At 59.5% G+C, this 17,033-nt stretch overlaps 1 protein-coding gene across 1 annotated transcript in view; it reads right to left on the bottom strand.

The window, feature by feature from the left end:
- Positions 1-13,230: 13,230 nt before the first annotated feature.
- Positions 13,231-17,033, bottom strand: part of TMEM132E (transmembrane protein 132E) — a 136,437-nt gene continuing 132,634 nt past the window's right edge. Inside the window, exons 15-17 of the mRNA XM_046676302.1 lie at positions 16,315-16,603; positions 15,176-15,367; positions 13,231-14,283 (exon numbers count right to left, since the gene is read on the bottom strand). Of these exons, the coding sequence (XP_046532258.1) occupies positions 13,231-14,283; positions 15,176-15,367; positions 16,315-16,603 (1,534 nt within the window). The remainder of the gene's footprint in view (positions 14,284-15,175; positions 15,368-16,314; positions 16,604-17,033) is intronic.

The raw sequence follows: 17,033 nt of genomic DNA, 5'->3' as shown, positions 1-17,033 counted from the left end.
CTGCTCTCTCCGCCTGGTCTCTGCCTGGGCATGCAGAAGCAGAGCATCTCAGAGAGCGGAAGGGCCTTTGGAACCATCTTACAAGGGCTTCTGAAGTGGCCTCCATGGGGCTTTAAGGGGAAGTCCATGGGGTCCTCAGGGGTCCACCACCCCCACAGAGTAGCAGGTGAAATATTGTATAAGTAGGAATTTTCTAGCAAGGTGATGGGGAGAGCCTTCATGGTTTCCATCAGCTTCTGTAAAGGGCCCATACTCCTCACCCCAAGTGAGGATCTCCTGGATTCTGCCCTCTTGCTTAACAGATGGAGAAGGGAAGGGGTTTGCCCAGCGTCACATGGTGGGTGTGCCATCCTGGGGGCTGGGCAGGGTTGTGACACCTTCACCTCCCCATGATCTCTGCAATCAAAAGCCCGGCTAAAGAGAGGCACTGGATGGGGGAAACTTGACCCCAGCCTCCCCAGCCTCCCCTGCGTGCTCCTTCTCCTGAGCCGGGGCAGAGGGCTGGGGATGAGAGGTGGGGCGAGGCCGGGGGTTCAAGCACAGTCTGGGGTGTGCTGCCCTGTGGGTCACGGCCTTCCCACCTCCCAGAGGCTCCTAGGAGTGGGAAGGAGGCACTGGAGCTCAAGCATCCCTCACCTGGGGCAGCATCAACCTTATCTTTGCTCTCCCCAAAAGGGCATCTGCATGGGGGACAGGGCACCTCACTGAGGGGTGACACGACTAGATATAGATTAGAAAGGGGATTCCAAGGCCAAGGCTGCAGGGGGGAGAGGTGGGCAGGGGGGCCTGGCAGGAGGGGTTGTCGTGTTCCTGGTGAGAACCAGGGGGTGGGAGGACAGAGTGAAAGGACATTGGAGTGGGCCCTGTCCCGGCTGGTGACAAAGGAGCCAGCAGGGGCCTCGTGCTGGTGCTGGGCACGTAAAGAATGTGGAAAGGGATTGCTTCTGAAGGTTCAGAATGAATCTAGCCCTAGGCCCTGCTTTGACTTTGTGTCTCTTTGGGCAAGACTTGTCCCTGTGTTGGCCTCATTTTCCCGTCTGTTAAATGGGGAATAATCATAGAAGGCACTGTTTTTCGCAATGAGACCCGGAGACAGGAGGGTGGGCATGGAAGCACTTCGATGCTTGTAGAGAACAGAGGTAGGGAGTGTCGTTGATGAGGACGCGGGAAAGGCTGAATGGGAAGAAATGATGGGGGAGGGGGGCAGGGATGAGGAGGGCCAGGAGAAGGAAGAGCCAGCCCCCACTGGAGGTGTCCACTTGCCTTCTGGAAGCTCGAGGTACTTGACAAGAGCATTGACAGCATGCCGGGAGGCGGCCTCTGAGCTGGGAGGGAGATGTGAATTTGAGTTTTACGCATGTTCTAGCCTGGTCCTTGATTGCCCTGGAAGGTAGGTAACTCGCTACTGGGGAAGCTGAGAGGAATGCGCTTCAGAAATGACACGGCTTTGGGGGCAGAGGTGCGATAGAAGTTATTCAGCTACCTAAAGCTGAATTTGATGGTAAGATACCTGCTAAGAGTGCTGGAGATAAGGCCAGCAGGATCTGGGAAGGCTCCTTGGAGGAGGTGACTCATGTGCTGGCCCTGGATAGGATCCTGAGAGTGACATGGAGAGAGGAACAGCCCTGGTGGACAGGACAGCACCGTGGGCAAAGACAGGCCTTCAGGAACATGGGGGAGCCCACCCATTTTTCTCTCAGATCCATCTCAGGAGTGAGAAAGATTATGAAATGGAATCGTGGTCCATCTGACTTCCTATCTTTTGGTTCTTGAACGTGTGTGTGACTCCACCGAGGGGCCCACCCAGTGGGTCCACACCCAGGAGTCCTCCCAGCCGTGGGCACCCAAGGAAATGAATCCCAGTGCTTTCTTCCAGCCCCCGCGGGAAGCTGGCTGAGCCGGGCTCTGCTCCAGGTGGTCCTCCGTGAAGCTCGCTTTACCACTTTGTTGCAGAGCAGATGGATGGCATGGAGGCCACATTTTTCTCCCCTAGCAGTGGGAAAATGAATCTCACCAAGTGCTGCCGACACCATTTTACCAGGTTCCACATCCATCGTGAACCGGGGCGGCTGACAGAGCCAGGCCCATCCCTCAGCCCCGCTCTAGGGCCCAGGGGAGAGAGTGCAGACAAGACGAACGGTGAGCATCCTTCCTTCCTCCATGCAGCTCCTTCTCTCCCCCTAGATCCACCCACTGCATTGGGCCCCTCTGTGCTGCATCTCCAGGCCTGGGCCTTGACGGCATTTGGAAGCAGATGCTCCAAGACAGAGAGAAGATGAGGCTGTGACCAGGGGACAGGCAAAGAGAAGGCACTGGATACGGACCTGACAACCTTGCACAATCTTAAAGCATGATGAAGGGCATCATTTTAATGAAACGCCCCAAAGCCAAGTCTGAATGGGAGTGAGGCAGCTGGGAAGATGGCATCACGGTCGGGAGACCCAGATTTGAATCCCAGCTCCTTTATCAACGAAATGCTAGGACTTTGGGCAAATCTTTCCACCGTTCTGGGCCTTTTTTCTTCCAAAATTGGAATGGACTCCTTCCAGTGCTGGGGATTTAGAGACACGATGCCGTCATGGACTCCCTGAAACCCTTCTGCAAACCCCAGCGCAGAAGCCTTGCTCTTGGGCCTGAATTCAGACCCCACACCTGGCCCACCTCCCCTGAGCCATGTCCTCCCTTCCCAGCACTTCTTCCCTGTGAGTCCCCCACCCTGCACGCCCCAGCCCTGCCATGGCTGAGCCAGTTAGGACCCTGGGCCCTTGCTGGTGGTGATAGGTCCTCTTCACCTGGAGGCGCCCTCAGCGGCCTCTGACACCCAGGGCCACCCCAGAGTAAAGCTGCCCTGGATGAAGCCAGGATGCTGGATTGGAGGCTGTGTGCATCCCTGGAGACTGCTACGTTTCCACTCTGCAAGGGAGACGCTCCCTGGTGGTGGACACCAGCCTGCAACAGGGCCTCCTCGGACTGTCTCCCTCCCGCTGCGTCAGTGGGAAAAGATGGGCCCTGCGCCTGCTCACACCACAGCATATGCAGCGTGGGTCTCACTCACTTAAAATCCCCATGAAGTCCCTCCTGCGGGCCAGGCCCTGCTCCAGGGGTGGGGGATGCAGTGTGGAATACAACGAGGTCCCTGTCATCGTGTAGCCTTCACTCAGTGGGGGGACAGACAGAACTGTGACAATATAAAGTCAGCTGTGGTGGTGTCGTGAAGGACACTCAAGCCAGCTAGAGGGACAGAGAGTGATCGAAGGTCGTTATTTTGGGTAGAGGGGTCAGAGAAGACCTCTCCGAGGAGGGGACAGCTGGGCAGAGGTCAGATTAGTGGCCTTTTCCCCTGGGCAGGAGGTCTTGGAGCAACTTTTCAGGAGGTGAGTTTTCAGAAGCTGACCTCAGGACCAACAGAGTTGTCTGGGTCTGGGAGGGCACGAGCAGAAGACAGCTTCCTGGACCTGCCTGGCAGAATCTGGGGGTCTGGGCTAATATCTGAGAATCTCCCTGGACATGTGGATGGACATCTCCAAGACCAGAGGCCACAGCCCAGCCAGGAGGCTCATCCCCAGGAAAGAGTGTTTGTGGATGTGGCATGTCACTGCTGGGCCACGTCCTGCCCGGAAAGAAAGGCAGATGCTGCCGTCAGAGGTACTGGAGGACCCTGGGGTTTCCCAGCTCCCACCTTCAGCTCCTTGCTCCTCCCTCCTCCCCGACCCTGGCCGCCCCAACTGCAGACACTCCTCCCTCCAGAAAGGGCCCAGGCTGGTGTACCTGGGACGCCCCTATTCAGGTGCACAGCCCCATCAGGGGACTGAGATTCAGGCCTTGGAAGAGGAGAGGAATGAGAGGATGGAGTGAGGAGCAGCGGCAGCCGGTCAGCCAGCTCTGTCCTCGCCAGCCTGTGAACACAGCCCAGAGAACGGCCAGCGCGGGACAAGCTTTGCGCTGTCAGGCTGGGCCTTATCTCCCCGCTGCAGATACATATCTCCACCTAGCTGGATGCTCACGGCCCACAGTGGTCCTTTGGGCTCTGGGCCAGCTTGAGTAGTGGGAGCGGGGCTCTCTGTGGCCTGGCAAATGCTCCCTGGCCTGCCTGAGCTGAGGGCCTGCTTCTGTGGCTCAGTGTCCCTGGCCTCAGCTCCAGGGGCCTACCCTCTCAAAGCATTCTTCTCCCCTATGACGTCTCTTGAACCAAGAAGATCAGTGTGCTGTCCCCTCCCCACCTAACGCGCACGCACACACGCGATTTGGTCCAGTTCTCGTGATTTTAGAATAATTCCAAGGAGTATCAGGGAAGTCTGTCATGCAGCTTGTTTTCAATGTTGGTATCTTGACAGCAGCTCGGAGCTGGGTCTCTTTTGGGTTGTCAAACTAATTACTCCAACATCTCCTACCCTCAATTAGCAAAACAACAAAATGTTTCTTCTGGGGACTCCCAGCCTCTCCCCAAACTCCTGAAGTAGCCCAGAGAGACGACTCAGTCCCAGTGGGAAGTCTTGCATCTAAACACCAAGCTGACACCCCGCCACGTGTCCGATGGAGAATCAGATCAGCTCCATGTCACATCGCCTTGGGAAATTCATCTTTCCCTGGAAAACGATAAAATAACAGCTAGCATTTACTGCGGCGAGCTGTGGGCCCAGTGTTTTCTGTTATTCACTTGCAGTAACTCATTTAACCCTCGCAAGAACCCCATGCACGAGGCAGGTGCCATTTCTCCCCATTCCACAGACAGGAACTGAGCTCAGGGAGAAGCAGTTTGGCTGCCTTCCACGGCTGGGCCAGGTTGGCTAGGGGGACCCCCGAGTCCCCCGGGGGTGCCCTTTCCTTCCAGCGAGCCTCAGCGGGGCTCTCTCCAACCGTAGGAGAGGTTCCAGTCTCTCCAGGATCCCTGTCTTTCCTCCCAGGAGTCATCTTGGCTTCCACACAAAGATCCTCAGCCCAGAGAACCAGGACGCACTCCCAGAGGAACGCAGGCTCCCACTCCAGGTCCCACCTCACCAGGCACCGTCCTCAAATAAATCATTTCATTAGAGCTAATAACATAGTCCCTTTAGCTCAAAGTGTTTCCGAACAGAGGACCCTCCAGTGGGCTTTAATGAACAGATAAGAATCTTTGTAATTAACTCAGTGAGGCTTGCATGCAAAGTGTTCTGCTGAGTGCTGGGAGACTGGGTATTTATTATTGTAAGTATGGGGTGAATGTGCTCCCCACCTCCTCCTCTAACAAGCTCCTATGCAAACAACCACCCCTGCAGGTTACTTATGCCCCCTGCAGAGACCCCCTGGGTCCACCAGAGCCACAGGGCCCGTGTTTACTCCCTCCCCGTCTCCATTAGACCCACCCCTCCCTCACTTGCAACTCTGGACCTGGCCACCAGTGCCCCCACCATGACCTCTGCCTTCCCTCCTGGTGGGCGGGCGGGGCTGTGAGGGCTCTGCCCCCTTGTGTGGTCAAGCATTAGCTGCCTCTAGTTGTGACTGCACTGGAACTGCAGGCCTCCAGCTGCCGTGCGCACGCGTGGTGTGTGTGCATGCATATATGTGTGTGTAAGAGGACCGTGTGCCCGTTCGTGCCTGCCTGTGAGTTCGGCAGGTGTGTGGTGAGTTGGGGAGCTCGGAGAGTGTGCATTTATGATGTGCGTCCTGTGCGTGTGTGGGGAGTGTGTACACACCAGAGCCCAGTTTCTCATCTTCTGAGAAAGGCAGCACTTTAATCACTGGCTGCCGTGTCTGGCATTGCTGTGTCTGTTCCTGGAGCTGGGTTTGCTGGGGTGGAGGGTCAGCCCGGGGCGCTGGCATCTTTGCAGAGCTCCTCGAGTTGTTGCAGCTGCTAGAGGGTCCTGTCTTCCTCCTCCTCCCCTCTCCCCGCCCTGGGAGATGTGGCCCCTGCCTGGAGGGCTAACCACAGTCCAGCACCCCTCCCTTGGACCCGCCCCTTCCCTTGATAGAGAGCCCCCCACAGGCGGTCTGGAATCTGGAAGGGAGCCCAGAGGGGGAGGGGAAGAGGGGCAAGTGTCCGTCAGAGGGGAACTGTGGTGTCCCAGCTCCATCAGTGCTGATGAATTTCCTCCCACGGGGGAGGGTGGGCTCCCCGCTCCCTGCCTCTTGTGGGGGTGGAGTGTGTGTGTCCAGGTGGGGGCAGAGAGTAAATAAGGAGGGGCAGAGAGGGAGGAAGCAAGAGGGACCCTTCTTTGCCCCCTCTCACCATCTGCAACCCTCTACCCGCCTCCCATCTGACGGGTCTGGATGGGGGCTGCGGGTGGAGCCCACATTCAGGGCAAGAGCTGGGCTGCACAGCTACGCTGCAGATGGGCACAGAGACCCCCTCCCAGGACCCTGCTCACTTTCCCTTTGCTCCCTGTCGACTCTCCTACCTGGCAGGACCCCTCCTGATGGCAGAAGCTACAGGGAGCAGCCCCAGCATCCCTGCCCCGGGAGGAGTCACAGGAGGCTGAGTGGGAACTGCTGTCATGGAGGAGAAAGTCATTTAGGATTGCAGAAGGTCAGGAGAGAAAGGGCACTTCCAGCCCCACAGTGGGGCCCAAAGAGGGCGGGGGGGGGGGGGGGCGGGCAGTGCCTGAGGTTGCACAGGAGGGCAGCGGCAACATGGGGCTCAAGCCCTACTGGTCTTGCTTCCCAGGGGGTCCTGCTTCCCAGGGGGTCCTGCAGCTGCCTGCCCAGGGGGCTGGGAGCTCCCCCAGGGGCTGAGCCCCACTCTGCACTCCAGCCCCATCTGCACCCGGGGAAGGTTGTCAGGCCCCACGGCTCCTACACTTGAGTCCATGTTGCAGATGCGTCGCGGCTGGGCTCCCAACCGGGGCACAGAGGGTCAATCTGGAAGCATCCTGAGACAACATCTAGCCTGGAGCCCTTGTCTCACAGAGGAGGTCCAGAGACTCAAGCCGGTCCCACTGCGAGGCAGGTGCCCAGGGGACTGGGAGCCAAGCCTCTTGGGCCTGATCCATGCTTGCTCCCTGTGCACCCGGCTCCCCTCCTCCCTGAGAGCTGAGAAGGGTTGGGTCCCTCTCCCGGCTTCTCCCACACCTGGACATCAGCAGTGCTGTCCCCAGCAGCCCGGGGTTTCTCCAGGGTTACCTGAGGGAGGGTCACTTCCTCCCTCCTGCCACACCCACTCCTCTTCTTGGCTAGGTCCCCGCAGGGCTCCATGGCTCCAGCCAGGATAAACCCCTCCCACCTCCTGAGCTTCCTGGTTTGTTTCTGACTTCCCAGCCATCTGGTAGACCCTTCCTCAAGCGTCTCCTCAGTGCCACCTGCTCCAGGCTGCCCTTCTGGATTAACTGCCCGGCGTCCACATTGGCTTGATTTCCTCTGCTCTGTGGGCTAAGGGCATGCCTAGATTATTTGTACTTATTTGCGCATGTTTGTATCTTTCTCTGAATGGATGATGTCCTTTCTTCATGGTGTGGTCAGCCTCCCCCATCAGACTGGGTATTAGTCCTGGGCAGGTGGCTTGTTTCCCGCCTCAGACTGGGAGCTGCTGTAGGACAGGGCCTGTTCCTCCTCCATCAGACTGGGGTCCCCCTGTGCACAGGGGGATCGACAACTTGAACTTGAAGTTCTCTCATAGCCCCAGTCCCCCCTGGCACACGTGGGGTAGTTACCAGCTCCATCCCTCCCTTGCTCCTTCGCTGTGCTCTCCCCACCCCACCACACAACAAATCCCGAAATCGTGGGAGCAGCTGCCAGTGGGGACATCAGGTAAAGGATGGCAGAGCTGGCAAAGCTTGGAGGACAGCCGAGGACCATGCAGCCCGTTGCCCTCCTCCCACCCCGTAGCAGTCACCTCTCTCAGAGGGGGGAGTGTAGGAGGTGTGGACTGGCCGGGCTGGGTGGTGCCCGGGACTTCACACCTTGAGACCTGAATACCATCAAGACTGAGGCACCAGTGGGACCATCTGGCCTCTGGATTCTAGTTAAAGGCCCTGGCTTGTTCCAGGCACAGGCCGTGCCAGGGTCATGGCCATGTGACTGATCAATGGTAGAGTGAGGACTCTTACCAAGCCCCTGGACTCCCAGTCCAGTGCTCTTGCCACTGCATCAGAATAATTCTCCAAACTCCAGGTCCTCACTGAGGAGGGCAGTGTTGGGCAGTGGGAAGACGTGCCACCTGGGGTTGAATCCTGGCTCGGTTACTTATTGGCTGTGTGGCAAGAGGCAAGCCATATAACTTCCCTGAGCCTCAGCTTTGTCATCTGTAAAATGGATATGATAATAGTACCTACCTCACCTGGCGATGGTGGAGAGTCAATGACATGAGGGATAGGAAGTAGTTAGCAGGCTGTGAGCTCTCAGGAAATGTCAGTGAGAGTTATGTCACACTCCTGCCCTCTCTGTGCTCGGCACTGTCAGATCTATGACCAGGATGCTACCGTGGCAGGGGTGGGGGCATGGGGCATGGCCCCAGCTTCCCAGTTTCTCTTCCTTAGGCCCCAGAGGCTGAAGGGACAGCCAGGATCCCCAGGGAAAGGGCAGTTGCAGGTTCCCCCCACCCCGCCCTGTGCTGGGCATCTCTGCGGGTGCTGCCAGCACCCCAAACAAGGCCTGCTCAGCACCTGGCCCAGGAAAGCCCTTCTGAGTCGCTGCTTGAAGGGGTGACCAAGAGACGGCTCGATGGCTGTCTGTGGTGACATCAGCCAGGGATGGAGTTCCCAGGGGGGAAGGAGCCTGGTTCTTGAGCAGCTGTGGAGAGGCCAAGCATCGATGGCACACTCGTGGTCTTCCACCTGCCCCAGACACTGTCTGTGATCCACGCCTTCAGTGGGGCCCCACGGCCTGCCCCCATCGCTGGGCACACCGAATCCTCAGAGACCCCTCCCCGTCCCTCCCTGCTCCAGTCTCTCCAACCTCATTCCCCTTCACTTGCCAAGGTCAACTTCAGGAAGCAGCAGAAAGTGGGTACAGAGGTTTGTAGCTGCCCGCCAGGTCACTACTAAGCTGGAGGCCATAGGCAATTCCTTACCCTCTCTGTGTGCCTGTCTCCTGATCCGTGAAACAGGACAAGTAATTCCTGTCTCCGTAGACTCTTGTGAGCAATACAGGTGTTGAAAGAGCAGGGCCTCTTCAGGGAGGTCGGTGGACACTGCCTGGCGGGGACGACTTCCATGTTTGTACGAACAGGAAAACAAGGGCCAGAGCTGGTGATGGACTCGCTGAAGGTCACACAGCAAATGCACTGTCAGACCCCAGGAGTCCCGACCAACATGTCTTAGGAAGTTTGATCCCTTCAAGTGACAATTTCCCTCTCTGGCCCATTTATTATATTTTCAGTTTTCACAATTTGACTCCAAGGCCTCTCCCCCTCCCCCTAAGCCTTCTCTTAAAGTGCGGGGGCCGGGGGCCATAGTGCCTGGCACGTAGTAGGTGCTTGTCAGTACTCGGTGAAGATGGGCTTGGAGGCGCGTGCAGGGCTGGTGTGGCAGTGTTGGGTCGGGGCGGGAGCTGAGCGCTGGGGTCGGGACAGGCTCGAGGGGGCTTCTGCGCATCTCCGGCTCCGCCTTCGGCAGCCATGGCTGTCTGAGGAGCCTCATTTTGCTCACAAGCTGATTCATGGGCCTGGTTCCCCGGTGCTCCCTGAGCAGCTCTGTGTCAATAACCATTCTTTACAAGGTCCCTTGATTTGTTTTGGGCTCGAAGACAAATCTTTAAAGAGGAGCTCCGTGCCAGGGCCATTCCAGAGGGCTCTTAACTTAATGTTCCAGCTCGCTCCCTCCCAGCCTGCTCCCTCTTGAACTGCACGAGGGTCAGGAGGACGTGCCATTTCCAGCAATTGCTTCTGAGTTCTCGCATTTGGACAGAGGGTGAGGAATGAAGAGAGAGGGACACAAATTAAAGGGCAGGGTGGCAGGCAGGGCTCCAGCTCTGTCACTAGGTTTGCTGTGTGACATTCTGCCAAATGCTCCCCGTCTCTGGGTCCTCGTTTGTGAAAGCATGGATGCTGACGAATATCACTATGATAGCAGCCACTGTCTTCTCTGGAGTGGCCTGGTCTCCGAGTTCATCTGGGAAGGAGATCTTGGCCTCGAGCAGCAGCTCATGTCCCCTCCCGTCATCCCCACATGGGATGACACAGTTGGCAAATTCTGCAGCTGAATACCACTGCATCCACCCAGCTCTCTGTCCCCACTGCCCTGGCCCTCCTCCTTTCAGCCTCAGCATCCTCCTAATGGTCCCCTTGCCCCTCCAGTCCTTCCTTCCTTCACCCGGGGAGAGGCTCATGATCCGACCCTCCAGTCTGAGCCTGGCTCCCGAGTCCATGCCGGACCCATCACACTCCTGCCGGCCTCCACCCTTTGCATCTGTGTGTTTGTTCGTTTCCTCTATCACTGGGACACCTATTCCAGGCACAGGGAGACCACGTGCAGAGACACATGGCAGCAAAAGCAAGCACGGGGCTGGAGCATGCGCCTCTGGGCCTTCACCCCACTGTCCTCCATTCCCAGAACATCCCAGGCCCTTTCTGCAGCAAACTCAGTGTGGGTATCTCTCCACCTTCCTCCTTTGTGCCCCACCAACTAGGGCAAAGCTACCACGACAGCATCCATCACCCCAGATGACCATGGTCAGCTGACCTGTCCATCTTCCCTGGGGGTTGGGGACTCCTTGAGGACAGGCCCATGGTTTTGTCTCGACACTCCCCGGCAGGGCCCGATGCATAGTAGGAGCTTAATGTGTTGAATAAACAAATGGATCTATGTTCTAACGTTATCACCAGCACCGCCTCCTGTGCACACACCCCTAAGCTGGGACAGGCTTCCTTGACTCACACCTGTGTCCTCCTCATCTCTCTGGAACTTGAGATTTTCTGCATGGATAAGGTGGGAAGGCGACAGAGTACAGAAAATCCCCAATGTGGGATAATACGAAAGCCATTCAGAGTTTGCATCTGGATTTCATCAGCAAACATTTCTTGAGCACTGGCCAATTCCAGGCACTGCGGGGTAAGGGAAATGACTGAGACCCCCTGCCCCCCGCCATCCACGAGGCCACTGGGAGGGCTTATTTGAAGAGCAGGTAGCTGGTGTTCTGGGAACTCAAGGGGAGCCCTGACGTAGGGCCAGCCTGCGGTTCTGCCCTGGGCACGGCTCTCCAGCAGCTCCCCCTTGCCCTGAGCTGCGCCCGTTCAATGTTGCCAAACACATCATGGGCAGAGCTGGCCGATCTCTAGTCTTCCTTTCAGGCCCACATCTTACCTGAAAATTAAGACCTGGGTGTAGCAAGCTCTGCTGGTTCAGAATCTCTACGTGCCATGGTCTGTGCTAGGAGCCTAGTCTACTGTCGGGCACCGTGCAGAGTGCTTTACACACACCATCTCATTCAATCCTCTCAACCAGGGGCTGCCATCGTCAGTTGAGCAGATGATTGTGGCTTCCTTCCATGGTGGGAATCCACCACCATGTTGGGGCTGGTGCCAAGGAAGCCCCAGTCCTGCCCTTGGTCCCTTCTGGGACAGATGCTGGTTGCTGTAGCCACCTGTCCAGGGCACTGGAGGTTGTCCAGGCAGTCTTGGCTAAGCTCCTGGTCCCCTCAGCCCTCCTGTGCCCACTGGGGCTGCTGCCTGTGCTGGGGAGTGGTCCCGCAGGGCCATGGGAGGCCGCGTGTGCACACACACAGGCCAGGGCGCCCGCTACAGAGGAGGGGCAACCCCAACAGCCTTTGTGCTCTCCTGCCTGCTTCTCTGACGTGGTGACCCCCAGGTTCCGCATCAACCCATGGAGAAGAGAAGGGAGGTTCTCCTGAGAGGTGGTGACGGTGATGAGGAGGGACCTCCTCTGAGAGGTGGGCTGAAGGCCGTGGAGGAACCTGGACTCAGCTCAGGCGTGCCCACCGACCATCTCTCACCTGTCTCCTTACTTTCTGTGCAATTCTCTGGAGGCCTGAGGCTTGGCCCTGCCTCTGGGGAGCCCATGAAGGCCGACTCCTACAGGAGGCTCCTCTGCGTAAGGGCACATCTCTGGGTCAGCGAACCCTTTGTCCCCTGACATGGGCGTCCCCTCAGCACCAGAAGGTCTAAAGGGACTCGAATATTGCAGGAGGAAGAGCAGGACCACAGCTGGTTCAGCCGTGTCTCCATCCATGTCATTTAGTGTGCTCACAGCGTGCACGTGTGCACACGTTCTTGTGTGTGTAGTTGCATGCGCACAGGAAGAGACTCAGAGCCAGCCACCACGTCCTGTCTGTTCTCTGGGAGCTGCCGCCCCCACCCCCAGTCTGGTCACCTCCATTTATTTAAGAAAAATCTGACACAGTGGTGGGTAGAACCCGAGAGAAAAGTGGCTGTGGGATGGGGGAGGGGAGACCCCCACTCCCTCGGCCTCTGCCCATCCAGAGGTCCCTCACAGCATCCTCTGGTGCCCTCTCTCCCCCTCCCACCGGATTCTGTTTTGTCAGGGGATGGGCGGCTGCCCCTGCAGAGAGGAAGGAGCGACAGTCAGCAGAGCGGGAGGGGCAGCTAAGGCGTAGTGTGGACCTTGCTGTGGGGTGGGCCGGAGGCACCCAGACCTCCCCGTGCCGGCCCAGACCACGGCGCTCTGGGGTGTGGCTTGGCTGGGGGCGGACTGAGGACTTCTCCCCCTTTAGGCCCCTGCCCACAACCCTTGGGACAGAAGAAGGAGTCCTGAGATCTCAGGAAAGTGCCTGGCTTGGCCCCAGACCCCTCCGTAAAGTCAGCTCCTAGGTCCTGGGAAGGGACTGGGGGGCACCCAGAAGCCAGCAGATGCTACAAGTGTCCCCCCCACGCCCCCAGTGTTTTGTCCACAGCAAGATCCTTGGCAGGGTAGGCAGCCGCCGCCTCCCCACCCTGCAGGACAGAAATCCCTGAATAGTGGTTTGAGAGAAGTCTCTGTGCAACTTGAGACACAAGACCCCCCCAGAGTCCCCCACACGCAGGGAAGACGGGGGACATGGGAGGTGGGGGCGGGGCACAGTGTGGGCCCACCTCGCCCCAGCTTGGCCTCCTGGGGCAGGAGGGTTGTCTGAGATGGGAGGAGGTTCAGAAAGGGAAGAATGAGGAGCAAGGCGCCCTCCACCTGCGGGGGCAGAAGAGGGTGACAAAAGGCAGCGGGAAGGACCAGACAGGGGAGGCGGCCCGCCCGGCACAGAGCAAAGCCGCAGGGGCAAGGAGTGTAAAATCCGCTCAGCCGACCGGCGTCAAGTGCGAGCAGGGTCCCAGCTGTGTCCACGCAGAGCCCACCCCACGGAGGGACGGGGCCTCTATGCAATCTCTTTGATTCTCCGCATGTAATTGTGCAGGTCTGGGGGTGGCGTGGGCCGCGTGGTGCCCGCCACATCCGGGCAGCCCCAACCCAGGTCCTCTTCGTCCTCCTCGTCCTCTTCGCCAGCCGGCACTGAGTCATAGGCCAGCTCCTCCGTGGGCAGCGTGGTGAAGGTGGTGAACTTGACCCGCTTGCGCTTGGAGGTGGGGGAGCTGGCAGGGTCCTCGGCCTGGTCCCGGGCCGAGCCGCCCGAGGAGCCGTCGCCGCGCCCGTGCACCTGGCTCTGGACGCTGGTCTGAGAGCTGCCGCTGCTGTGGTGGTCGCCGCTGTGGCAGCAGGGGGGCACGGTCTCCAGCGGGTTGCCGGTGGGCGGTGACAGCTCCCCCTGCACCCGCAGCGGCTGCCCGTTGCCCAGGAACACCCAGTGGTGAGAGTGGTCCATGCTGGTCTGGCCCTCGGGTGGGATGCGCTTGTGCCGGTAACGCAGCACGAAGACGATGCAGTTGATGAGGAAGACGAGGATGGCGAGGCAGAAGACGCCCAGCAACGCGTACATGCCGATCTCCAGGTCCGTGAGCCCACGCGGCATCTGCAGGAAGCCGGTGGGCAGCGGCAGGAAATCCTCGGTGGGTGGGATGGCGGGGCTGGTGGTGCTGGGGGCCTCGGCCGGGGGCACCGCTGTGCCCGGCGGGCCAGCTCCCCGGGCCTCGTCCTCACCCCCACCGGGTCCTGGCTGGCTGGGGCCCGGGTAGTCGTAAGTGGGGTCCTCCTCGTCCCCACCAAAGTGCACCCGCAGGCCCACAGGAGTCGTGGCCAGCACGCTCTTGCGCTTGGTTTTCTGGCAGCTCTCGGCGATGCTTAGCTCTGCCCGGAGCAGCTCCCCTGCCCCCTCGGCCTCGGCCACCACCAGCGGGAAGGCCCGGTCTTGGGTCACCGTGGCCACCCGCTCATCCAGGCTGCTTACCAGCAGCCCGTAGTCCCGGGGGCTGTAGAGGGAGAGGGGGGCCGTGGTGCCATCACTGTAGGAGAGCCAGAGGCTCAGGAGGGCTTCCTGGAGGAGGAGGAGAAGGGTACAGAAGTCAGAGAGCTAGTCCTGGCTGGCGCCCATCTAGATGATGAGCACTGTGAGGGCAGGGCCCCGGGGGCACTGTATTCCCAGCGCTGGAACTGTGCCGGCTAAGTGGCAGCTGCTCAGGAACGACTGTTTGAGCCAAAGTCCTCCTCCGGAGGCTGTGGGGAGGGTATGGGGCACGGTATGGCCTCATACAGCCTGGAGGATTTCCTTGCCCACGTCACCCCTCTCCCCTTGATGAAGTGAAGGTTAGTTCTGCCTATGGTCTGCCTCAAGTCCCTTTTGCTGCATGAGTCACCCCATGTCCCCATGTCTGACCGTGGGGTGACCCCATCAGACATGTGGACAGATCGAGAACACACACCCAACCTCAGCCTTCTCCTCTGTCTGTTAAAACCCTGATAAGGAAGCAGGGCCTGCAGAGGAGGAACCAGCCTGAGGTCACTGGTTAGGGGCGGAGGACTCCTGGCTCAGTGCTCAGTGCCCACCTTCTCACTCCCTGTGCTCCCACCTGTCACCTTTCCACCTCTGTCCTGTAGCAGTGCCCTGGTGTGTCTGTGGGGGACTGTAGTTGGGGCTCCAGAGGTGGGGAAGGGTGATTCCTGGGGGGGGAGGCAGAGGTGAGGGGCCCCCTGAGAATCTGGGAGGGGGACCCCTCAGCAGGAACGTCTCAGGTGGCTGGTGCAGGGGGCGAGACCTTGGCCAGACTCCTGTGCAGAAGGCAGCGGACGGGGTGGGGCAGGGTGCAGGCACAAAGGGCAGATAGATCTCCCATTACCTACAGCCCTGATTTGGGGACTCATGGCACGAGGGCAGGCCAGTCCCCCTTCCACACCCCAAGCCCCGGGCTGGAGGCTGGGCTGCTGGTTACCTGCTTGTGGAAGCTCAGGGTCTGCTGGGCAGCCGTGGTGGCCAGGATGGTGTGGCTGCTCCCGGGGCTGGGCCGCAGGGAGAGGGCGAGGCTGGCCACCACCTGGGCCTGCAGCTGCGTGATGCTGACCTTCTCCTCCGTCACCGTCAGCAGTGTCTCCCCGAGCACGGACTCCGTCAGCGGGGACACCACCTGAGGCACAGGGGGGCAGGGGTGGGGGAGGGCCAGCAAAGCTGCACCCCGAGGATCCCCAACCCGGGATGGCTCCCAGCACTGCTGGAAGAGAGGCTCTGGGGGCGGGGTGGGCTGCAAGGCAGGACTCAGGGCTCTGCCTTATGTCTGCAACCCCGAACCGGGGTCTGGAGATCAGACGAGGATCAGAGGCTAACGGGAGCCAGGCAGGAACACAGAAGAGAGGGGTGGGCAGATGTTAAGAAAAACAACAGCCCACCACAGTGACAATTAGCAATCGATGTTCAGCCTCAAAGTCAGGGAGACAAAAGGGAGTAGGGGGGACTGCGGCACATGGGAAAACTCATGCTCACGTAAAGGGGGCACCAGTATTGGCTCCAGGCAATTATTGCCAGGTAGGAATGCAGACCCAGTGTTGCCAGATTCACATTTTGTAAAACCAGAAATCTAGATTTAAAAAAACCACAGCTCCCCATTTTTAAATGTTGGGTGAATTGTTTGAAAAACAAACATATCTGCAGGCAGAATCCAGCCCATAGGTGACTATCTGCAATCTCTTAGGTGGATGATCTCTCCCCAGGCACCCCTTGTCAGGGAGGACGGTGGAAGTTGAGTTTCTAGACCCAGGAACTCCCTTCCTGGCCTCTAGGCTGGCTGACCTCTCACCCACTCCCCTCCTCCTCCACACCTGCTCTCAGAGACCATGCTGAGCCATGCGAGGCAGGGAAAGAGGACAAGGCTGGGAGAGAGAACCTCCAGCCATGTAGCTGAAGAAGCCTGACTGCTTATGGTGGACTTTCAGGTGGAGAGGCAGGTGGGGAAGACAGCGTGTTTGGGGGGCCTGCTGGGGCTGCTCCCAGAAGCCGGGGCCCTGGAAATCCTGTCCGCGGAATGACTGCATCCTCCACCCACAGGTGAACAAGGCTCTGCCCCGACCCCGTGCCCACCTTGAAGGGGGTGGTGCCCGGCTCCAGGCCGGCCAGCGTGCTGCTGTCCACCATGCGTGCCACTCGGGGATCGCCCACCCGCATGAAGTCGCTGACCAGGTCGGTGACCTCCACCAGCCAGTCCGGGCCCAGCATGGTGACCACCTGGTCGGTGCCCTCGGACGAGGTCGTGTGGAACTGGGTGAAGACCTGCAGCGTGGCGTGCTGGTACTGCAGGGTGCAGCCCCGGCTGGTGCTCTGCCGCCGCTCCTCCTCGTCCTCGTCCTCGTCCTCGCTCTCCCGGGCTGACCTGTGCGGGAGGCTGGGGGTCAGGGCCGCTTGCCCTGGCTCTGGCCTACACACGTGCCTCCCGCGCGTGCCTGCCTGCCTCCTGCAGGTGGAGGCCGTGTGCACGGCAAGGCTTTCTTTCCCTGGCTCGCTCCTTCTCCCCGACAGGCTGGGAGCCGGGAGCCCCAGGCCTCCTCTCCTGGAAAGGACCCTCCTGACCCTCCCTGCCCCTGCCCCCTCCGCCTGGCCTCACCCGCGCCTGCCAACAGCTGGCGCCAGCTCCTAACCAGGGCTGCCTCCTTCTCTGCACCGAGCATGCACCAGGCCTGTTCTCAGCTCCAGGCTGGAGCAAAGGCGGCCCCCATCCCACAGGCTAGAGAGAGCAGCTGAACTGCGTCCCACGGCTGTGTGGCCATGAGCTTGAGAGTCAGCAGAAGAGATGGCCAAGCCCA

The sequence above is a fragment of the Equus quagga genome, chromosome 11, assembly GCF_021613505.1.
Source record: "Equus quagga isolate Etosha38 chromosome 11, UCLA_HA_Equagga_1.0, whole genome shotgun sequence".
Classification (NCBI taxonomy): domain Eukaryota; kingdom Metazoa; phylum Chordata; class Mammalia; order Perissodactyla; family Equidae; genus Equus; species Equus quagga.
This window is presented reverse-complemented; position numbering and strand designations above follow the sequence as displayed.